The 24128-nt window shown below is 41.4% G+C and overlaps 1 protein-coding gene and 1 pseudogene across 1 annotated transcript; both read left to right on the top strand.

Moving 5' to 3' along the window:
• The first annotated feature begins 74 nt into the window (after positions 1-74).
• On the top strand, positions 75-8887 carry ARPC5 (actin related protein 2/3 complex subunit 5). The gene is made up of 4 exons (XM_049868110.1): positions 75-462; positions 3307-3378; positions 5482-5658; positions 7545-8887. Exons 1-4 carry the CDS (start codon positions 319-321, stop codon positions 7605-7607), a joined length of 456 nt encoding a protein of 151 aa, XP_049724067.1. The 5' UTR covers positions 75-318; the 3' UTR covers positions 7608-8887.
• Positions 8888-10738: 1851 nt separating this feature from the next.
• LOC126066768 (60S ribosomal protein L30-like) lies at positions 10739-13873 on the top strand (annotated as a pseudogene).
• The last annotated feature ends 10255 nt before the right edge of the window (positions 13874-24128 follow it).

Genomic DNA, 24128 nt, shown 5'->3' with positions numbered 1-24128 from the left:
GCTCCCTCCCTGGCGCGCGCTCCCTCCCGCGCGCCCGCTCCCTCCTTCGCCCGCTCCCTCCCCGGCGCCCGCTCCTTCTCCGGCGCGCGCTCCCCGGGAGCGCGGGGGCGGCGTGGGAGGCTAGAGTAGGGCCTGAGGCCGAGGAGGCAGGAGCGGGGCCGGCGCGCAGGCTCAGAACCGGCTGAGCCGCTTCTGCCGGCGACGCCCCTGAGCGGAAGAGGGAAGTGGAGGCGCCAGCCTGCGGGTTCCTGCTGGACTGGGGTTGCTGTAGTAAAGGTAGCACCGAGGGGAGGCCTTTGCCACCGGTGGGGTTTGGGGATGTCGAAGAACACGGTGTCGTCGGCCCGGTTCCGGAAGGTGGACGTGGATGAGTACGACGAGAACAAGTTCGTGGACGAGGAGGACGGGGGCGACGGCCAAGCCGGGCCCGACGAGGGCGAGGTGGACTCCTGCCTGCGACAATATCCTTGCGCTGGCTCCTCCGCCCCCGGCCCCTCTCCCCGGACCCCGCCGCCCTGCAGAGTCCGAGGACCACGGTCTCCTCGCGGGGACGGGCGCGGAGCTGCCGCCTGCGGCCCGCGGTGAGCCTGTCCCATTGGGGTCCCCCACTCTGAGACTCAGAGAGAGGCTCTCCCGGTTCTAACCGAGCCGCCTCGGGACTGCAGGCTCCCGCCCTCGGCGACCTGCCCTTGGCGCGGCGCCTCCCACGCCCCGGTTCCTCAGGTGGCGCGCAGAGTGCCTGCCCCCGGGAGCCCGCTCTGCTGGCCGCGCCCTCGAGGCGCTGGGGCGGCATCTGGCGCTGGGTAGTGCCGCGGCAGGTCAGCTGTTCCTCCCCAGAATGGCGCTTCTGGGTCACGTTAGCCAGAAAGTGCTGATGGCCGGTGTCTGTAGGGGTTTGGGTGGGGAGAAAGGGTGGTAGTGGTTTGTTGGTTTGTTGATTTGTTTCGGGTAACGTTAGCCTAGTTTATTATTTCCGGGAGGATTGGGGTGGTTGGCAGAATTGAAGCCCTGTGTCTTTTCAGCCTGTGAACTTTTTTCTTTTCTTCCGTTTTTTTAAAACGAGAAAAAAACTGGCAAAATACAGGTTGCACAGAATTTGTTAATCGGAGGAGGGAAGTGAGTACAAAAACCTCAAAACTCCCAGAAAGGAAGCTTGAAGCCCTTTACTTGCTAAAAGGACAATACAAAGAAAACGGGGAATGCATGTGCAGAATCCCAAGAAGTACTTCAAATAAACCCCAATAAATAGAAGATAAGTCGTTTGTGTAAAGCAGAATCGCTTTTGTAATCCTGAAATTGTTTCCATTTTAAAGCGTAGCTGTCAGTTCCTGGTTTTGATTTTTGCATGTTTGAATATTCATAACTTGTAATTAACACTTGCATCAGATCTTTTTAGAAAAATGTAGATGTTGCAGTAACAGAAGGTGTAGTTTTAGAGGTTCTCAATGACTGAACTTAATGCTTTTCGAATTTTTCTTGAGCGTATGGGTAAGATAAAGAAAGCTTTTTATACCCTTTCCTCACGATGTCCCATTAAACTTTAAAGGAGAAAATGTATGAATGAAAGTATTTGGTAACAACTGTATCCAGTCTTGGAAACCCTGGTGGCGTAGTGGTCACAGAGTTCTAGTGGTCACAGAGTTCGGCTGCTAACCAAAAGGTCCGCAGTTCGAATTCACCGGGCGCTCCTTGGAAACTGGGGGGCAGCCTACTCTGTCCTATAGAGTCACTATGAATCAGAATCGACTCCAGGGCAACGGGGTTGGTTGTTACTTTTTTTAGTTTTGGTGTATAAAGGCACCTAAAATGCCGCACTTAACATTCAGGAACATATGGATGTTCCATTGGTTTCTGCCCCCTTCACAATCAGCGGTTACTATTTTGCATTATTTAAATTTTGTAAAGGTTTTTGCACCTTAATGAGCCTACAAAAGGCATGCTTCTCTAGAAGTTCATGCAGCCTTGAAAATAAGTTTATACCACCAACTGTATTTGTCAGACCTTTCCCTGCAGAAGATAAGTGGTGACTATTATTCTTTTTTTAAATCATTCTTTGTGATGAATAGATATTTTGTGAGATTAACGTATTTTAGGTGATTTGTAATGACTCTTAAACGGTACCGCTGTATCAATATCAGCGGGGCCTGCTTTTGAATTAGTTCATCTTAAAACATAAAGATATTGTTTCTCCTACCCTTGTGACAACCAAGGGAGACAGCCCTGCCTGCACAGAGGGAGTCAAGCACCAGAGATGGAGGAACAAGTGAACTCTGTGTGGTTTTCCTTATAGGGGAATGACTGTACATTCTAACAGTATGATTGGCCTAGCGTTTCTCGTGTTGGCTTACTCACTGGTGCTTTCATAGAGGGACTGAGTTTAATAAATATAGTCTAAGGCGGTTTGAATAACCTTTATGAAATATGAAAGAAAATACCCAAAACAGAGAATTTAAGCTGCCACCTAAGGGTCATATGAATTATTACACTGTCTGTAATGCCTCTTCTTATCAATACTAAGAGATTATTGGTGTGGGTTTTTATCATTCAGATTACCAGGGTACCCTACCAGCATTTTCGACCAGCATTTTAATTAATACAGAATATAGTTCTAGTAAAAGTTCAGTCTTTTTTTCCCCCCTCAGTTAAAATCGTAAAAAGATGTATTTTGATTGATGACAGGCTGTTTCACTTTGGAATTTAATAATTCTAATATACCTTTTTTAATATACCTTTTAGATTTTCTTTAGTACCACTCTGGATAATGTGCATATGTGTCTCATGGGAGAGTGAAAGGCATTCATTTGACAGTTGAGAACCGAAAAAAAAAAAAACTAAACCCATTGCCATTGAGTAAATTTCAACTCGTAGTGACCCTATAGGGCGGAGTAGAACTGCCCCGTAGGGTTTCCAAGGCTGTATGAGTCTGAATCAACTCAGTGGCAATGGCTTAATCTTTACGGAAGCAGACTGCTGCGTCTTTCTCCTTGGAGCCTTAGAGCTTTCGAACCAGTGACCTTTCAGTTAGCAGCCAAGTGCTTAACCACTGTGCCACCAGGGCTCCTTGATAGTTAAGAACCAAAGGTGAAATAGTCTTAAGGCTAATGTTCTCTTTTGTTTTCAGTATTTTACCTTTGATTGACATCCTTGAAATCAATGGATTGAATTTCCAATATTGAAGAACATCGTGACTGTAGCAATTTTTTCTCTTTGTACATAAACTCAGGTCCTAAAAACCAATGGTTCTTGAAAGTTATAAAGCTTACCTGAGGGCTGCTCTTTGCTGTTATCCCCTTAACTTCCCTCACAGGAAACATGACAGCCGCCCTACAAGCAGCTTTGAAAAACCCCCCTATCAACACCAAGAGTCAGGCGGTGAAGGTGAGTCACAGACAGCAAGATGGTCCTTGCTGACATCTTTATTCATACCAAAAGCATTTGAAGTTTCACAGAATCAACAGATATTTTAATTATTCCCTCTCTTTGACATGAAAGAGCTTATAGTTTAGTTTGCTAAGTTAAAATTTATAAAAAATAACATTTGCGTTGAGTTATGACAGTGCTACATGGTATACACAGTAAGTTCAAAAAGTTCAAATGACAGAGAGGCCACTCCTGTGGGCATTTTTAGAGGAGGCCCCGCAGGTTGAATTTAAACAAAGAATAAGTAAAACATTTACAAAAATAAACACACTGTTTGCATGCTTTTAGAAGATTTATTAAAAATCAAACTAGTACTAAATATTTATTATAGAAAACAGATATGGGGGGATTAAAAAGGTACTGACCCATAATCCCACCACCCAGAGATAGCAGTTGTTACCTTTTGGTGTGGCTGTATGCTTGTAGATTTCTTTCTGGTTTTGTTTTTTTTTTTTTTTTAATGGAGTTTTACAACCTTTTTCAACTGTAGAGCGATATACATGAAGTTCTTTCCTTAGTAATAAGGAAATAATCTTTAATAATGTAATCATTTTTAATAGCTGCTTATTGATATGCTGTGGTTGATACATAACTAATCCCCTGTGGTAACACATTTAAATTATTGACCATTGTTTTCCTGTACTGTACTGAAATGAATAATTTTTTGTAAATTCTTCATTCTTTTAGATGAATTCCTTGGATCAAAAAATGTACTTTTTTTTAAGGCTTTTGTACATATGGCCAAATTGCCCATTAGAAAAGTTGCGCAATTTACATTCCCAGTAGCAGACTTCACTAATTCTAAAGAACCCTATTTACTTACTGATTTATTGTTTAAAATGAACCCCACTGTCAGTGGCTATTCATACACCCTAGGAGACTCAAGAACCTCCTTTGAAGAGTAGTAAATAATAACTTAGGGAAATGCATAATAATTAACTAGGCAACAGGGGACAATGTCTTTGGTTTCTGTAAGTTGTGGAGAACTCCATTGAAATTTCAGTTTTGCCACTTTCTGTTTTTATATGGGTGAATTTTGTCACAGCTTGTGGGTGGGAGGTTATAGCTCTGGAGGCAAAGATATTTTTCCCTATCGAGTAATTGCATATTCTCTAAACTGAAGACAACAATAGGTGGTAGAAACATTTTGTAAAATACTGACCAGCAGGAATGCTAAAGGGTATCACTTTGTCTTGAATAGAAGGAGAAACAAATTGTGGAAAGGGTAAATTAAGTGTTCCGTTTGCTGGCTTGATGGGTAAGAAAATAACTGCTTTTGGAGCAGCCTTTTGCCAAAGAAAAAAGATCATTATCAACAAAGATCATGTATATCATATCTGTAGTCAAATAACAGTGAATAAAACATTTCAGAAGGGTAGCTGAAGGTTGAATTGAACTGCAAACTGATTTCCTTGTTTTGTGTTTTAAGATCAAGAAGTAAAATTTAAACGTTGATTTCATAAACTGTCACAGCCTGATCTCTTAGCAAATCCTGTCAGCTCTTCCTTCAAGTATGTCAAGAATATGTCCGCTCCTCACCACCTCCACTGCTGTCATGCTAGCTGAGCTACTATCATTCGTTGCCTGTGTTATTGCAGTAACTTCCTAATTGGTCTGCCTACTTCTGCCTCCTCACCCCCAACCCCAGCCCCAGTTTATTCTCAATACAGGAACCACGTGATCCTGTTATAACATAAGTCAGATTATGTCACCGTTCTTCTCAAACCCTTTCAAGATCATCTCCATTCTCTGAGTAAAAGCTGTAACCCTTACAGTGGCCTGCAATCCTTACATGACCTGGCCTCCCATTACCTATCTGACTTCCCTTCCTGCTATTCTCCACCACTCTGCTCTAGCCGTTGGGTCTTTTTGCTATTCCATAAACACACTAACAGCACTTGTTCTTTCCTGTCTGAAACAGTCTTTCCTCAGATATCCCTAAGGCCTCCTCTTTCACATCCTTCAGGTCTTTACTCAAATGTCACTTTCCCAGCCATGTCTTTCTAAATTTGCAAGCCCACACCTACGAGTCTAAATGTTCTGTTATTTGTTTACCCTCAGGATCGGGCAGGCAGCATTGTCTTGAAGGTACTCATCTCTTTTAAAGCTAATGATATTGAGAAGGCAGTTCAATCTCTGGACAAGAATGGTGTAGATCTCCTAATGAAGTATATTTATAAAGGCTTTGAGAGCCCCTCTGACAATAGCAGTGCTGTGTTATTGCAGTGGCATGAAAAGGTAAGTTACGAATTATAAATCTACTTGACTGGTTTCTTTACAATAGAGGATAACAGTGACTTTAGGAGAAACTAGGTGAAGGGCATTCCTGAACTCCTTGTATTACTTTTGCAACTTTTCTGAAGTCTAAAATTATTTCAAAATAAAGAATTAAAATCATGTTAAAAAAAAAAAATAGGAGGAAAGACCTAGTGTTGTATCTTCAATTGTTCCTGACATCAGTCACTAGTTTTTGCCAATCTTATCTTTTAGATACTCCTCAAATCCTTTCTGAAGTACATCTCCAGTGCAGCTATTCACAGCATCTCTACTAGTCTGTTGCTGTAGCTTCCTAACCAGTCTCCCAGCTGCCAGTTTTGTCTCCCTCAAATCTGTTCCCCACTTAGCCACCGGAAAGATCTCTCTAATCCAAATCTGTTTTTGTCACTTACCTCAGAATAAAGTCCAAGTTCCCATGACCAGCTTCATCTTCCCATCATTCTTCCTTTATGCTCCATAGTGCCAGCCTATTCCTTGAATGCACCGTACATTTTCACACGTCCATACCTTTGCTCAGGATTCTCTCTCTGCCTGAATGCCTTCCTTTGCCTCTTATCTCAGTCTTTCACCTACTCATCATTTTAGTGTATCACTTTCTCTGGTAAGCCATACCTGACGCACTCCCCTACATCGTCAGGCTGGGTTCATGACCCTTCTCAGCACTGTTATTGCTGTTTATTACCCTAAGCATAAGTGTGTCATTTCATATATTAAAATTACCCGTTTATATCTGTCTCCTCCCACTAGACCAGCAAATGCTGCATTTGTTCAATTTTGTATCTTCCACATCCAGCACAGTACCCAATACACAGTTTTTTGAGCAGAAGTAAACTAGAAAAAAAAATCCGTTGCCATTGAGTCAAGTCCAACTCATAGCGACCCTATAGGATAGAGTAGAACTGCCCCATAGAGTTTCTAGGGAGTGCCTGGTAGATTCAAACTGTTTACCTTTTGGTTTGCAGCTGTAGCTCTTAACCACTGTGCCACCGGGGTTTCCAGAGGTAAACTAGAGCTTCAAATTCCTGATGCTTAATTGTGACTTCTGATATTTTAAGATAAAGTCAAGGTTAAAGTTCCGAAGTTACCTATTAAGTAATATCTTGTTAGCTTGGGAGAAAAAAAAGTCTGACAAGCTCTGATTCTAATCTAAATGGAAGTTGGTTTGGTTGATCCTGGATTGTGTGCTTAAAATGAGAGAATGAGGCAAGAATTTTTATATGCTCTTACAAATAAACTCTACTACATCTGTGTTCACTATTATTTCTTTAAATGTTCATATCTGTAGTGTCCTAAATTTATCTTTGAGGACCTGTTTTAGGCAAGACCGTTAACGCTGCAAGAGTCCTTGAGTGGTGTAAATGGTTTACGAGCTTGGATGCGAACCAAAAGGTTGGCAGTTATAGTTCACCCAGAAGCTCCTCCGAAGGAAGGCCTGGGGATCTGCTTCCAAGAAATCAGCCCTTGAGAACTCTGTGGAGCACAGTTCTACCCTGACACACAGGGGGTTACCATGAGTCAGAATTGACTTGACAGCAACTGGGTTTTTTTATTTGTTTTAATGTGCTGCAGAATTTTTTTTTTTCTTAAACTTATTACTGTTATTTGGAAACAACATACTAGAATGTAAACTAGAATCTCATTGGAATTTAAGTGCATGAGGGCAGAGACTTTGAGGGTTTTATTACTGTATCTCCAGCATCAAGGAACAGTGCCTGGTGTATCATAAGTGCTCAAGAAATACGTATTAAATTCATTAATTCAAAATCTATAGCTGCACACATTCCCTCTCTTAAAAAAGTGTTTTACTTAATATAAGAATTGGTCTTTATGATTCTGGTTTGTTTCAGGCACTTGCTGCCGGAGGAGTAGGGTCCATTGTTCGCGTCTTGACTGCGAGGAAGACCGTGTAGCCCAGCAGGAACCGGACATCTGCCGGGCTGTGGGAGTTGCTGGTACAAAGACCAAAACAACCAAATGCCACTGCTGCCCTGTGGGTAGCATCTGTGTCTCAGCTTTGCCTTCTTGCTTCCCTTTTCATATCTGTAAAGATAAAAACTACATGGGTCCGTTTTCCTTTAATGAAAATTGAGATAATATAGAGGAAATTTTGTTTCAACAGAGGTGTTTCATGCTCTCAGAACCATTTCAGTGATATGTATACCAGTCTGTATATAGTATAATTTACATTCAAGTCTAATTGTACAATTTTTAAATCCTATCAGTTGGGTTTTTTTTTTTTTTTAAAATCTAATACTGAGAGATTTCATCAGAATTTGAGGCCAGTGTTCTAACTCATTGCTAGCCAGGCAGTGATTTTTATAAAAAAATATAAGAGACTGGCAGCTAATTAACATTGCAAAACTGGACCACACTGCCCCTGTTTAAGCAAAATATGTTTCTGGAACAAGTGGTGGGTGAGCACCACTGCCAAGCTCCAGCTTTCTTTCCACTGGCTTCCAGATTATCTGTGCTGCAAGTTTAAGTATGTTTCTTCTTCTTAAAAAAAAAAGCATCCATTAATCTTGGCTTCTCAGATTCTTTGTGGTCATCCAGGGTCCAGAGCAAGGAGTCTTGAGCTGTACAAATGAATCTGTAAGATAGATTTTGGTCCAATAATACTGCCCTATTTGAGGGAACCATAATCCAAATCAGAAAGAATGCAGAAACTATGATGTAATTCAAACTCTGGGCAGCCTCTGAGTAAAATGGTGTTTTCCATAGAAATATAGTGGCTGCCTTCATTATAAGGGTATAAAACTGGTACCTAATATGCCCTGCAAATGTTTTCAGTGTTCTTCAGGGTAATTGGGATCTCAAAAGATTTGGTTCAGGTCCAAACAAATATACATTCCACGTTTTATCTCAGTGTTTTTTAAAAAAAGAAAATTGCCACACAGCGAGAAGTGTTTACTTTGTTGGACAAACCAAATCGGTTTTCAAAAAAAATGACCGGTGCTTATAAAAAACTAGTCTTTAGTAGCTCCAAAACAAATCAGCACATGCACGTGACCAGGAGGGAAATCAGCCTGTGTCTAGTATTTATGTGGGCACCAGTTTCATAATTCCCAACTTAGATGAAAACTGGTGCAGAAATTCTATAAACTCTTTGCTGTTTTTGATACTGCTTTTGTTGTTTTGTTTTGTAAAAATGATAAAAATTCAGAAAATAAAATGTCAGTGTTGAAGATTTTATTTTTCTAATGCTCTTTATAGTTACGAATGTAAGATTAAGAAGAAAGATTTCCTGCTGCTACCACCAGGTTATCATACTGTTAACAAGAACTAATTTGGTGCAAAGGGTTTATAAGATTAATTTAGACAAATACAAGGTAGTAAAATAGAGGGAGAGTCACAATGATGTCAGAGCACTAGGAGTGTTCAGAGCAATTCCCTAGACCTCTCTTTGCCAGCTGACCACCTGTAGTGTCACTGCTAAAAGACCCAGACTAAGCCAGTTCCTTTCAAGTCAACTCCAACTCGTGGTGACCCCATGTATGTCTGAGTAGAACCATGCTTCAGAATTTTTTTTTTTTTAATAATTTTTATTGTGCTTTAAGTGGAAGTTTACAAATCAAGTCAGTCCCTCACATATAAGCTTATATACACCTTACTACATACTCCCACTTACTCTCCCCGTAATGAGTCAGCCCGCTCCCTCCTTCCAGTCTCTCCTTTCGTGACTGTTTTGCCAGTTTTTAACTGCTTCTACCCTCTCATCTCCCCTCCAGACAGGAGATGCCAACACAGTCTCAAGTGTCCACCTGATGCAAGTAGCTCACTCCTTATCAGCACCTCTCTCCAACCCATTGTCCAGTCCAATCCATGTCTGATGAATTGGCTTCGGGAATGGTTCCTGCTTGACAGTATTTTTAATGGCTGATTTTTTGGAAGGAGATTGCTAGGCTTTTCTTCTGAGGCACCTCTGTTTGGACTCACACCTCCAACCTTTTGGTTAACAGCTGAGCGTGTTACCTGTTCTCATCACCCAGGAACTCCAGACCTAGACTAAACCCCATTGCCATCCAGTTGATTCCAGCCCATACTGACCTCATAGGACAGAGTAGAACTGCCCCATAGGATTTCCAAGGCTGTGATCTTTACGAAGCAGACTGCCACATCCTTCTCCTTTGGAGTGGCTGGTGGGTTCAAACTGCCAACCTTTCGGTTAGCAGCCAAGTGCTTAACCACTACAGCATCAGAGCTTCTGATCTAGACTAGAATGTACAAATTAGCCTAGTAGTTGCAACCACTTATTCCCAACTTCAAGCCCCTCTTTCTCGCGCCTCAAATTTACTTCTCATCCTTGCCTGCTGTACGAGTCTTCTAGTGCTGCCGTAACAAAACACCACAAAGTGGGTGGCTTTAAAGAACGGCAGTTTGTTGTCTTACAGTTTTGGAAGCTAGAAGTCCAAACCAGAGTATCAGTCATGTTGATCCTGAGGACTTAGAAACTGTTTCTTGCCTGTCTCTCAGCTTCTCCTGATGCCTACCAGCTATCCTTAGCATTCCTTGACTTGTAGATACATCTTCACATGACATCTTTCTTCTGTGTGTGTCTCTATGTCTGTTCTCTGCTTTTATAAGACATCACTCCGAAAGGATCAGAATGCACCCTACTTCGGTATGACCTCATAAAAATCTAACTGATGACATCTTCAAAGTAATACCCTATTCCCAAACAAGATCACATTCACAGGTACAGGGGTTAGGACTTCAACATATCTTTTTGAGGGTCACAGTTCAATCCATAACACCTACTCAAAGCAGCCTCTATTTTTTGCTTTCTCACCACCTGACTAGATTTCTACTTTTCAAAGCTTTAAAAATGTACAGGCAATTCAGAGAACTATGGGTTAAGAAAAGCTAAGCAATAGATATTAGAGGTAGTCAAAGTGGGTATAGCATTAGCCACATTAAAATGACAACAGAAGTGATATTGCAGTACTTTTTCATAAAATTCTCCTTTAACATCGTTTTCATGACAGAAGGGTTAGGGGAATTCTGGAGTTCCATATTCTATAGTCATAAAGAATGTCTTTGATATCTGCCAGCTGATCAGCGTACTTGCTGGAGATAATAAAAATATTTAACAACCAGTCCAGCTTGGGGACTGACAATTGAAGTGGGTGCCGGCTGGAAACAACCAGCTCAACTGATGGCATCCTGGCTGAATGTCAGCCCCAGTTACACCGACCACAATGCAATATAATGTAGTGGAGAGAATCGGAGATAGTCAAGATGAACTGGGAAAAAAGATATAAATGCCAAGAGGCACTTTTGGCACAAAAGTGGTTTTTTACCTTTTATTCCCCTTCCACTTTAACCTCAGTAGTTTTATTGTTTGTTTTTGCTATTTTTTACATGGGGAAAAAAATGACAAACATACCGATTTTTAGTCATTAGGTAGCACCATTTATTGGGTCTGGTCACAGGCTGCTTTCAACCTAATTGGGAGATAAGATTTAAGCACTTAAAAATTAATGTCATACGGTTTAGTACTTGGCTGTAAATACAGGTGATGCTGGAAGGACAGCAAAATCTGGGTGGACTGGAGTAAAGTGAGACAGATCAACCTCCAACTAGGTCTTAGGGGGCAGAAAGACAGAATGCCACCCAAGTGACATAAAGAGGATAGACAGAAGAGAACCAAAGTTGAAGTAGGCTTAATTGTCACTTCTTGTAGCTTTAATGTTTTTAATGTAAAGTTATGGTATAGGGAGTAAAAGTTACTAAGAGGATTGGGCTTTGATAATATATATATGGGAGATTCAAGAAAGTCATGAGCTGATAGAGAATCTTTTTTTTTTTTAACCAAAGTAGATATTGATGGTCACTTAGTCTCACCCCTTTCTAAATAGTAAGACTGGGAAAATTAAATTTTATTCTATAGGGAAAAAGCATCTTTAGTAAAAAAGAGCTTTGCTTATTAAAAGTATGTATGAATAACTTTATCACGTCATTAAAACTGTCAAGTATGTTCACTTAGGAGTCCCTAAGTGGTGCAGACAGTTAAGCACTCAACTGCTAGCCAGAAGGTAAGTGGTTCAAATCCACCCAGAGACACCTTGGAAGATAGATGTGATGATCTGCTTCCCATAGGTCACAGCCTTGAAAACCCTATGGAGCGGTTGTACTCTGCACACATGGTGTCACCATGTGTTGGAATGAGCTGTATGGCAACTAACAACAACAGTGTTCACTTAAAAGTTAATATTGAAACAACATCAATAGTGTAGCCTAGACTTTCTTGCTCACCACTTACCTTGGCGGCTGTTCTTAGTTGGGGGCCATCTGCTCCTAAGGCAAGAAAATGGTGGTAGTAAAGAAGACTAAAAAGTCACTGGAGTCCATCAACTCTAGGCTCCAGCATATTTAGAAAAGTGGAAATTAAGTGCGGGGGTACAAACTGACATTGAAGATGATCAGGCAAGGCAAAGTGAAACTAGTCAGCCTCATCAGCAACTTCCTGGCCTCGAGGAAATTTGTGATAAAGGACTGTGCCACGTTGGCCAAAACTGGTGTCCATCACTACAGTGGCAGTAATATTGACTTGGGCACAGAAATTGGAATACTGTGGAGTACACACACTGGCTACCATTGAACCAGGAGATTCTAATATCATTAGAAGCATGCCAGAATGGACTTGTGAAAAATAAATCATGTAAAATTTTTTATTTAATAAAACTAGCCAAACTGAGGGCTGGGGACCATCGTCTCGGGGAACAACTAGCTCAATTGGCATAACATAGTTTATAAAGAAAATATTCTACATCCTACTTTGGTGAGTAGCATCTGGGGTCTTAAAAGCTTGTGAGCAGACATCTAAGATGCTGGTCCCACCCTGCCTGGAGCAAGGGAGAATGAAGAAAACCAAATACACAAGGGAAAGATTAGTCCAAAGGACTAATGGACCACAGCTACCACAGCCTCCACTAGACTGAGTTCAGCACAACTAGATGGTGCCCGGCTACCACCACTGACTGCCCTGACGGATCACCATAGAGGGTCCCAGTAGAGCTGAAGAAAAACGTAGAACAAAATTCTAACTCACACAAAAAGACCAGACTTACTGGCCTGACAGAGATTGGAGAAACCCGGAGAGTATGGCCCCCTGGACACCCTTTTAACTCAGTACTGAAGTCACTCCTGAGTTTCATCCTTCAGCCAAAGATTAGACAGACCCATAAAACAAAATGAGACTAAATTGGCACACCAGCCCAGGGCAAGGACTAGAAGGCAGGAGGGAACAGGAAAGCTAGTAATGGGGAACCCAAGGTCGAGAAGGGAAGCATGTTGACAAGTCATGGGGTCGGCAACCAATGTCACAAAACAATGTGTGTATTGTTTAGGGAGAAACTAATTTGCTCTGTAAACCATCTAAAGCACAATTTTTTAAAAAAAGGAATTAAAACTAGCCAGAACTCGTTTTAATTAAAAAAAAAAAAAAAAATTTAAGCCTAGCCTAGATCTATGTGGCCCAGAGTTACATGAATTTATGTGAAATATAACACCAACAACTGGAAATCGAAGATATGGTCCCATAGTATGTGTTTAGTAATATGGCTTTTAATTTTTCAAAGCAAGATTCTGAGTGAGAATAGAATTAACATACAAAGGCCAAGACTAATTGGACCACCTGACACCAGAGGACTCCCTGAGACTGTCACCTTGAGGCGCTCTTTAAACCTTGAACCAAAACTACCCCCTGAAATCGCCTTTTAACAGAAAAGCAGAGTGACACACAAAACAAAGGATATTGCCTGTTAGATCGGTGCTCTACTGAAAAAACATCTGTACAAGTCCAAAAGGTCAACATTTAATTCAACAGCAAAATTGAAAAGATAAGGGGACGGGAAAACTAGAGTACTGGAAATGAGAATGCTGACACAGTGTGAAAAACGCAACTAATATCATTGATCCATTTGTGTAGAAATTGTCAAACCAAACAAAAACAAACCCCACTGCAGTTGAGTTGATTCTGACTCTTAATCATCATATAGGACAGAGTAGAACTGTCCCATAGGATTTCCAAGGAGAGGCTGGTGATTCCAACTGCTGACCTTTTTTGGTTAACAGCTGAGCTCTTAACCGCTCCTCCACCAGAGCACCAGAAGTTGTCAAAGGGGAACCTAATTTACTGTGTAAACTTTCACCGAAATCACAATAAAATGTAATAATGAAAAAAAAAAAAGCACAAAAGCCAGCGTTTATTTAGCACCTACTGTGTGTTGGTCCCTTTACAGATACTGTTTGAGCTCCGAAACAACTGAGGTATTTTGATCACAGAGCTTGCAGGTGCCAGAACTAGGATTCTAACTTATATCTGTCTAACCCTAGAGTTATACCACATTTTCTTCTCAAGTCTGGTGTTTGGGGAACAGAGTGTTTCCAGTGAGAAAAGAGGTTTTTCTCTAGAAACTCCAAACGCTGGTGCTTGGGAGATGCCGTCGAGAGGTAAAATCAACTCAGGAGCCCTTCACATAGGCAAAAGCCTTCTCATAGGCAAAAGCTGACGGGCGTAGAAGTGGGAAGAGAGATCTGGTGAAGTGCTACAATTAGGAGCAGACTCAGCACGCAGAACATAGCTCTTTTTTTTTTATTGTGCTTTAAGTGAAAGTTTACAAATCAAGTCAGTCTGTCATACAGAAACTTATACACATCCTGCTATGTACTCCAGGCTGCTCTCCCCCTAGTAAGAAAGCACACTCTTCCTCTGCACCCTGTATCCCCCATGTCCGTTCAACCAGCTCTTGTCCCCCTCTGCCTTCTCATCTCCCCTCCAGACAGGAGCTGCCCACATAGTCTCATGTGTTTACTTGATCCAAGAAGCTCACTCCTCCCCAGTATCGTTTTCTTATAGTCCAGTCCAATCCCTGTCTGAAGAGTTGGCTTCAGGAATGATTCAAGTCTTGGGCCAACAAAGGGTCTGGGCACCATAACCTCCGCGGGTCCCTCTAGCCTCAGTCAGACCATTAAGTCTGGTATTTTTACAGGAACGTGAGGTCTGCATCCCACTGTTCTGTTCCATCAGGGATTCTCTGTTGTGTTCCCTGTAAGGGCAGTCATCGGTGGTGGCCAGGCACCATCTAGTTCTTCTGGTCTCAGGCTGATGTAGTCTCTGGTTTATGTGGCCCTTTCTGACTCTTGGGCTCATCTTTACCTTAAGTCTTTGGTGTTCTTCTTTCTCCTTTGCTCCAGGTGGATTGAGACCAATTGATTCATCTTAGATGGCTGCTTGCTAGCATTTAAGACCCCAGATGCCACTCACCAAAGTGGGATACAGAACATTTTCTTAATACATTTTGTTATACCAATTGACCCAGATGTCCTCTGAAACCATGGTCCCCAAACCCCCATCCCTGCTGTACTAGCCTTCAAAGCGTTCAGTTGTATTCAGGTAACTTCTTTGCTTTTGGTTTAGTCCTGTTGTGCTGACCTCTCCTGTATTGTATGTTATCTTTCCCTTCACCTAACATAGTTCTTGTCTACTATCTAATTAGTGAACACCCATTTCCCTCCCTCCCCACCCTCGAAACTATCAAGGAATATTTTTTTCTGTGTTTAAACTTTTTCTTGAGTTCTTATGATAGTGGTCTCATACAATATTTGTCCTTTTGCAACTGACTAATTTCCCTCAGCATAATGCCTGCCAGATTCCTCCAGAACATTAGCTATTTTTTCATGATGGATTTTACTTGTCTTTTGATGATTTTTAAAGTCATAAGGTTAGAGGTCAAGGCCCATAACATACCTAAAAAAAGAAACAGGACTGAAGGTTTGGGCTTCTCAAAACATGCAGCTTCCCTTGTGACTTGCTATTTTCCAATATTTGTAACAGGTTCCCAATTTTCTATAGATGATGTATTTTAACTAGTAACCCAAAACCAAACCAAAACCACTGCCATTGAGTCGATTCCGACTTATAGCAACCCTATAGGTTAGAGTAGAACTGCCACATAGAGTTACCAAAGAGCACCTGGTGGATTCAAACTGCCGACCTCTTGGTTAGCAGCTGTAGTACTTAACCACTATGCCACCAGGGTTTCCTTTAACTAGTAAACTGCTATTTAATTAATTTTGCCTTAATTTCATTTGGCAAAAGCCATAGCTGCAATCTCATTCATTAGCTGAGCTCAGCAGATTATTGGTCATAACTAAAAATGATTTGCCTAATTGAATTCCTAGGAGATCTGGTGGTGCAAGGATTAAGCACTCAGCTGCTAACTGAAAGGTTGGCAGTTTGAAACCACCCAGAAGCTCCAAGGGAGAAAGACCTGGTAATCTGTTTCCGTAAAGATTACAGCCAATAAAACACTACGGGACAGTTCTACTCTGTCCCATCCGGTTACTATAAGTGGAAAATCGACTCGAAGTCACCTGACAACAACAATCGAATTCCTAAGAATCACTTTGGCCTACCTCACTTCAGTATAATTGCCTGGGGTGCCATTTTGGAAGTACTCCGAATTGGAAGCTCATCTCTGTCCACTCTTCTTCTGGAATTCCCTCACATTCTGCTGTGAGGCCAGATGAAGATGAGAGTTTCTGCAGAATAAATCCTGGGAAATGAGAGACCCCCAAGGTTAACTCCAGGCTTGAAAACACGATCAAAATTATAAACCTTCACAGATAAGCGGCCAAGGCACCATTCACCAGGCACCATCCAACGACACATATTCGCCTGTATTCTTTGTGGCTGGCACCATTACACATCCAGCTTTGCAGGTTTGAATGGGGTTGGATAAATTCTAACCCACCGCTATCTACCTCTTTCCACTGCTTGTCTTCATTTTCTTGGTACCCTTTCCTTTACTGAATCATTTTCTTCTCAGTTTTCTTTTTCTCTCCTCACTCCCTGCATCTGCTGCGTTCCTTTCCTCTCTTCTCTCTCCGCTCCCCCTGCCTCATTTTTCCAATTAGTTCAGATTTAGTCAAGTGTGGCTGCTAAGGCAGGTTAGTTAAAATAATGCCGTCCTTCAATTCTCAAGCTGACTCAAAATGTTTAAATTGCTATCTCTAGGCTGCATAAACGCTGATTTTTGTTTCCATAGATTGCATTGGCTAGAACTGAGCAAATAACCTAAGATAGACCAATTTTTAAACATGCAAATAATTTTACCTTACAGATAAACAAGAACAAGAAAACATCAAGGGCTCTGAACATTTTAGAAAGAGGTGCTTAAAACAAGGCTTCTTCCGTCCACATACCTGCATGGACCTCTTTCCCCCACCCCCACTCCCATCCCACCTCAGCCCAATATCCCTGATAGAATTGGTGAAAGCCACAGTGTCAAAAAGCTCTGTGTACTAAAAGAAAAAAAAAAAAATTTTTTTTTTTTTTTTTTTACTGAAATCCCAGAGGCCCAGTTCTAGTGGAGATAAGAGAGGAGCCCTGGGGAGACCACAGAGGAGAAGTATGTCATCTGCCTCTAGGTGGAGCTACTTCACCACACTGACGATCCAACCACAAACAACACGGGACACAGCATTTGCCTTTTAAATACCTGTTTTCCTTCATCTTTTAGGTTACTTGAATGTTAAAAGATAATGAACATAAATTATCTGTGTTTACATCTTTTCTTTCTCTACAAAACAGCTCCCTAAAGCCCACACAGCATGAAACACAAGTTGAATAGCATATGATTAACCTGAATTCCATAGCCTAACATTCCAAGATTTCCATACTTCCCAGCCTAGAATTTAGCTAATGATCTGTAGGACACACCCTCTAGACCTTTCTACTAGACCATACAGACTCCCTAAAGTCTTAAATCAAAACCAAACGAAACCCGTTACCGTCCGGTCCAATTCAGACTCGTATGAACCTTACAGGACAGAGTAGAACTGCCCCATAGCAGTTGGGGCAGTTGAAACCCCTAGGGGTTTCAAGGCTGTAAATCTTTACGGAAGGAGACTCCCGGATCTTTTTCCCAAGGAGCAGCTGGTACGTTTGAACCACCGACGTTTTGGTTAGCTACACTAGCAGAGCTCCTTAAAGTCTTAAACAGTGGTGTCTTATTCATCCCTCAAAATTCTTGTCATAGTTGCTGCTCAATAGATACCTACTGGTTGCATAAAATTGCAACCTGAGTAGGATGTCCCCAAGTGACATACACAAGTCTCTAATTAAAAAAATAGTTGCCTTCAGGTGCCCAGTCACAACCGATGAGTGCCCTGACAGGGAACACAACAGAGAACCCCTGAGGGAGCAGGACAGCAGTGGGATGCAGACCCCAAATTCTCATAAAAAGACCAGACTTAATGGTCTGACTGAGACTGGAAGGACCCCGGCGATCATGGTCCCCAAACCTTCTGTAGGCCCAGGACAGGAACCATTCCCGAAGCCAACTCGTCAGACATGGATTGGACTGGACAATGGGTTGGAGAGAGATGCTGATAAGGAGTGAGCTACTTGCATCAGGTGGACACTTGAGACTGTGTTGGCATCGCCTGTCTGGAGGGGAGATGGGAGGGTAGAGGGGGTTAGAAGCTGGCAAAATGGACACGAAAAGAGAGACTGGAAGGAGGGAGGGGGCTGTGTCATTAGGGGGAGAGTAAAAGGTGTATATAAGTTTATATGTGAGAGACTGATTTGATTTGTAAACTTTCACTTAAAGCACAATAAAAATTATTTAAAAAAAAAAAGTTGCCTTCAAGCCAATTCTGATTCATGCTAACCCCATGTGTGTCATGTGAACTGTGCTCCATAGAGTTTTCAATGGCTGAATTTTTTGGAAGTAGATCTCCAGGCCTTTCTTCTAAGGAGACTCTGGGTGGACTTGAACTGCCAACCTCTGGTTAGTAGCCAAGGGTTTAACCATTTGCGCCACACAGGATTTGCCTCACAAGTCCCCAGAGTACCTAAATAGAAGAACATATCAGAAGCACAAACTGAGAACTATATAAAGAATAAATAAAATAATCCTTCTTGGGTTCAAATAATCTAGTTCCCATTGAGTTTAGTCACAAACAAATTCCATTTGCTCAATGTGGACACTTAAACCTTTCCACCTACCAGCCTTAGGTGGAAATGAGAGCCACCATTTGTAGCATGTACAGCCCTTATACTGTTTAGTTCTGCTACAAGTCTCCAGAGAAAATGGATGATGGACAGGATTCCAGCTCACATCTGGCTGACAATGGCACCACAGGATTCGATATGGAACAGCCTTTATCACTCTGTGTAATCACCTTCTAAGATCAGAGATGTATCCCTTTGTTTTCCTCAAAGACAAAATCATTAAACAGTATCCATATCACCTTTCCTGACTCTAAAATTTTTTCTAATCATGTCAACTGTTAGGGTAATGAGTGCCATGAATGGAACCACCACTGAATAAGATTATACTGTCTTTTGTTTATCCACAACTTGGTTCTTTCAAGGTTCCAGAAACACCTCTAACTTAATACTTTCTTCAATTTGATGACTGAGTTAAAGGTCAATGTATTCACTGACTTATGATTTTATAATTTCATTTATTTATTTTTGAATAAGTAATTTGTTCATATGGTTCAATATTCAAAAGGTAAAAAAGATTTTTTTTTAATTGTGGTACTTCTCCCTCCTAGTTCAGTGGCAATCAACTAATATTATCAGATTCTTGGACATTCTTCCAGATATAGGGTAGGTATTTATAAGCAAAAACCTATATAATATTTTCCCACTTGTTTATAAACAGTATACATAGTATCCTGTGCTGTGCTTTGTGCTTTTTTTTAAATAACAGTATATCTTGGCAGTAATTTCCTATCAGTACATAAAGAACATCATAATTCTTTTTCATGACTGCATAATATTCCATTGTATGAATAAATGTACCATAATTTAACCATTTCCCTGTTGATTTAGGCAGTTTCCATCTTTCACAATCACAAACAATGCTACAATGAATAACATTGCACACAAGCCATTTTGTACATATTTGTCATGGATTGAATTGTGTCCCCCCAAAATGTCTGTTGGCTTGGCTATGCCATGATTCCCAGTATTATGTGATTGTCCACCATTTTGTCATCTGATGTGATTTTTCTGTGTGTTGTGACTCCTATCTCTACGATGTTAATGAGATGGGATTAGCTGCAGTTATGTTGATGAGATCTATAAGATTAGATTGTGTCTTAAGCCAATCTCTTTTGAGATATAAAAGAGAGAAGCCAGCAGAGAGACAGGGGGACCTCATACCCCAAGAAGCAAGAGCCAGGAGAATAGCATGTCCTTTGGACCTGGGGTGCCTGTGCTGAGAAGCACCTAGTCCAGGGGAAAATTGATGACAAGGAGCCTCCTCCATAGCCAAAAGAGACAGCCTTCCCCTGGAGCTGACACCCTGCATTTGGACTTGTATCCTACTAGACTGTGAAAAAATAAATTTCTTTTTGTTAAAACCATCCACTTGTGATATTTCTATGACAGCAGCACTAGATGACCAAGACAATATCCAACCAAGCACATTTGTGAATAAATTCCTAAAAGTAGAATTTTAGATCAAATGTGCATTTATGATTTTGATAAATATTACTAAACTAGCTTCCTTAGAAGTTGTATTAATTATACTTCTAGTAATGTATTTTTCTGAATACCTTACTTATCCAATGCATTTGTTATCAAATGTTTTCATCTTTGCAAACCTGATAGGTTAAAAAAAGTATGTATTTGCATTTCTTTTAATGGAAGTGAGATTAAGCATCTTTTTGTATGTTTAAGAGCCAGCTGTATTTTCTTTCCTGTAAATTATCTGTTCATATCTTTGCCCACTTGTTGGTCTTTGTCTTACTAATTTGTAGGAGCTCTTTCTTTAATAGGGAAATAAACATTTTGTTTGTGATACTAAAAAACCAAACCCAACCCATTGCTGATAATTTCTACTCATACACTATAGGACAGAGTAGAACTGCCCCATAGGGTTTCCAAGGAGTGCCTGGTGGATTCAAACTGCCAACCTTTTGATTAGCAGCCATAGGTCTTAAACACTACCCCACCAGGGTTGCCTTGTTTGTGATATGAGTGACAAATATTTTCTCGTAATTGAATGAAATGTGAATGTTGAGCCAGGAAGTTATATTGGCAAAGGTCATGATGCTTAATAGTGACTTCCTGTGTGCTGGGCTGAGTAGGACACACTGGAGCTGAGCAGGAAAGGAGATCACGATAATTAGTAATGTCTGCCCTGGATTTTGAAGGCATAGAATTGCAGCACGTATGTCATTCCTGTTCTAAATTATATTTAATACCTGAGTTATTTTGTCCTGGCCCTTACCTTCTCATCCTCCACTAAAATCAGGGCTTCCTCATTGTACAACTCTGGGGGACACTGTCCATGCCACACAGTTGTGTTCTAAGAGGTGCCACTCATATGGAATCAATGTAAATGGTGCTCCCTGGAGCTGTACAGCACAGCATTGACCAAGGCTCTGTTTAGCTTTAACATGAACTCATAGCTACATCTCTCTGCAGCTCTGCTCCATTTTCATTTTTATTACCAGCCAGCTTCCTCTCCTTTACCACCACACAGCAAAACATGTCTACCAGAAGCCCCCCTAAAGTTTCATCTTGAAATTCAGGTCCCAGGCCAAAACTGACTTCTCTTAGTTCCACTTCCAACTTCCCAAAGAAGGATTCTTATTGGCCTAGATTCAGGCTAGAACCAACTTCAGGGCCAATCAACTACAGGGAGCAGATTTGATCATGCTTTACTAATACAGCAGCTTCCATCTAATTCTGTAAATGAAATGTAAGAAGACAGAGTTCTCAGAAAGGGAGGTTTCCTATTACTCAAAACAGTGTGCATTTCACACATAGGTTCCTTTAGAGCAAGGTCCGCATGTCGTTTACCTCTGGTCACTTTTACAAATCTTGCACACAATTGGGGATTCTCATATATTTATTAAAGGACTGGGCACCTTTTGTTGAACAAATGAATGATACAGGATTATTGTCTGGTTTTACAGAGGTTCACCTTGGAAAAGTGTATTGACTGTAGAAATGTGTATGTTATGATGATAAACTAGAATTTAAGTGTCTGGTAGCAAACAAGGCTTTCTCCACTACATAAGGGACTTCAAATGGAGTCCTATAAAGATGGAGACAACAGGGTGTAATAAAATTAATTTTTGCTTCGCGACAAACAGATCCAGCAAGCTGCTTGGCTTCTGTCAAGTCCCTTCACCTGTCTGAGCCTGTTTCTTCATCTGTAAAGTGAACATAAAGTCAACTACAGCATGAAGTTGTTCTAATGCATAAATCAATAAAGAATATCAAATGTCTGGCATATTTATTAGGTTTTCAAGAAATGTTTGTTATACAGTGAAACCTGTGAGAGCTGAAACTCCATAGAACTACCTTTTTTTTCCCAGGTCTCACAAGTTTTCTGTCTTTGACAGGGTGCAGTCTTCCCAACTTTCCATCACTTATTTTCCTTCTCTGGCAAGTTTCCACCTTACACAGGTTCCAGCTGTCACAGGTATTACTTTATTATCTTTATGTACTAATTGATTGGTTGAACTAGGTGTGAGACAGAATTATTTCTCAGCTTTCTATCTCTGTGTTATGTCTGCATGTTATCCTATTTGTCCCCACCACTGTTGTTTTTTTAGAAGGTAGGCTCTGAGAGGCCAGAAATTATGTCTGTACAAACTTACTCATTTTAAAGAATATTAAGTACAAGGCTGACTACACCTGAGAGTTGCAAATATACTATTTGGCGGAAACAATGCCTGGATTACTGAAATAACCTCCTAACTGGTCACCTCACAGTTGCCCTCCACCCCTGTTTTAGGCTAGGTTCTCTAGAGAAGCAAAACCAGTAATGCATATAAATACATATAGAGAGATTTATATTAAGGAAATAGCTCACACAATTGTAGGGGTTGGAATGTCCCAAGCCCTTGGATCAGGATAGAGTCCTTTCCCAATTCATGGAGCCGCAGAAGCTGGTGAACCCAAGGTGAGCAGGTTGAAGAGCAGGGATCCCGCTCACAGGTTGTGACAGTCAAGGAATACTCAAGGTCCACAGGCAAGACTGCAAGGCTTCTCCTGAGTCAGCTGCAAGGCCTGGGGAACCCAAGATAGGTAGGTCAGGGAGCAAGACTCTTGCTTGCAGGCTGTGAAGACTGGTGAATCCCAAGATGGACAGGTAAGCTGCTAGCTCAAGTTCCAAGAACCAGAGGTCAGACAAGAGGTAGCTGGATCCAGAACAAGCCAACAACCTTTGCAAGGTGAGCAGAAAAAGGAAGTAGACGGTGGAAGGTCGAAAGATGAAGGCTGAGGGGGTGGTGAGCCGCCGCAGGCCCCACCACCGCTGGCACCACTCAGCAGATTCCATCATAGGGGTGATCAAGTATCAAAATTTCAACAGGAAAGTGATCACTACATTATACAACTGCCAAAATACTGAGAATTGTGGCCCAGCCAAGGTGACACACAATCTTAACCACCACAACCCCATATTCTACATAGCCAGAGAAATTTTTTTAAGTCAAAGATTTAAAAATCAAAATTGCAACAATTAAATGCTTAGCTGTAACTGAAAAGTTGGCAGTTCAGACCCACTCAGTGGCTCCAAGGGAGAAAGACCTGGAGACCTGATCCCATAAAGACTGCAGCCTAGAAAATCCTATGGGGTGGTTCCAACCTGTCACATGGAGTCACTATGAGTTGAAAATCTACTCGATGGCACCTAACAACAACAACTTCTTAAAAACCTTTAAAGGCTTCCTTATTTCTCTTAGTATAAAATCTAAACTCCTTAACACGGCCACAACATTCTGTATGGGCTGGTCTTTGTCTTTCAGCCTCGCTGATGCCTTAATCTCTTGGCCCCGGCCATAACAGCCTTCTTCCAGTCCCCTCCCATGCTCCCTTCAGCCTTTGCACATGCTATTTCCTCTGTCTAGAATGCTCTTCTCTCCCTCCCATTCACCTAACTCCATCTGATCCAGGGCTGAATGCTTTTCCTGTGTAGTGCTTGTCATTATTGTCGTTTACACTTATTTGTGTTGTTCTTTGATTACCTGTGTCACTACTAGATGGTCCATTCTGTGAAAATAGGCCATATATGTCTGTTTTTTTTTTTTTCACCATGTATCTCCCATGTTTAGCACAGACACCAAATACATAGCAGGTGTGCAGGAAATAGTGGTTGGATGAATGAATACTTAATAATAATGGAGACCAAGACTATATTAGTTACTTCCTTGCTCAAGACAAATTACCCTAAAATAGGGCCTTAAAACAACAATACTCATTTAATATCTCTTACCATGTCTGTCTGTCAGGAAGTTGAGGGTGGTTTACCTGAGTATTTCTTGCTTTGGATCTTACTTAGGGTTGCAGTAAGATGTTGGTGGGGGCTGTAGTCATCTGAAAGCTTGACTAGGATTGGAGATCTACTGCCAAGGTGGTTCATGCATAAGGCTAGCAGGTTTTTGCTGGATGT

Source organism: Elephas maximus, chromosome 24 (genome assembly GCF_024166365.1).
Source record: "Elephas maximus indicus isolate mEleMax1 chromosome 24, mEleMax1 primary haplotype, whole genome shotgun sequence".
Lineage (NCBI taxonomy): Eukaryota > Metazoa > Chordata > Mammalia > Proboscidea > Elephantidae > Elephas > Elephas maximus.
Note: the sequence above shows the minus strand (reverse complement) of the source record. Positions and strands in the feature narration are given on the sequence as shown.

Bases quoted from the DNA above. Each gene is read 5' to 3' on its own strand.
- ARPC5 (XM_049868110.1), top strand. From the start codon at position 319: ATGTCGAAGAACACGGTGTCGTCGGCCCGGTTCCGGAAGGTGGACGTG. The intron at 463-3,306 runs TATCCTTGCGCT...ACTTCCCTCACA, and splicing joins TGGACTCCTGCCTGCGACAA to GGAAACATGACAGCCGCCCT. The intron at 5,659-7,544 runs GTAAGTTACGAA...GGTTTGTTTCAG, and splicing joins TATTGCAGTGGCATGAAAAG to GCACTTGCTGCCGGAGGAGT.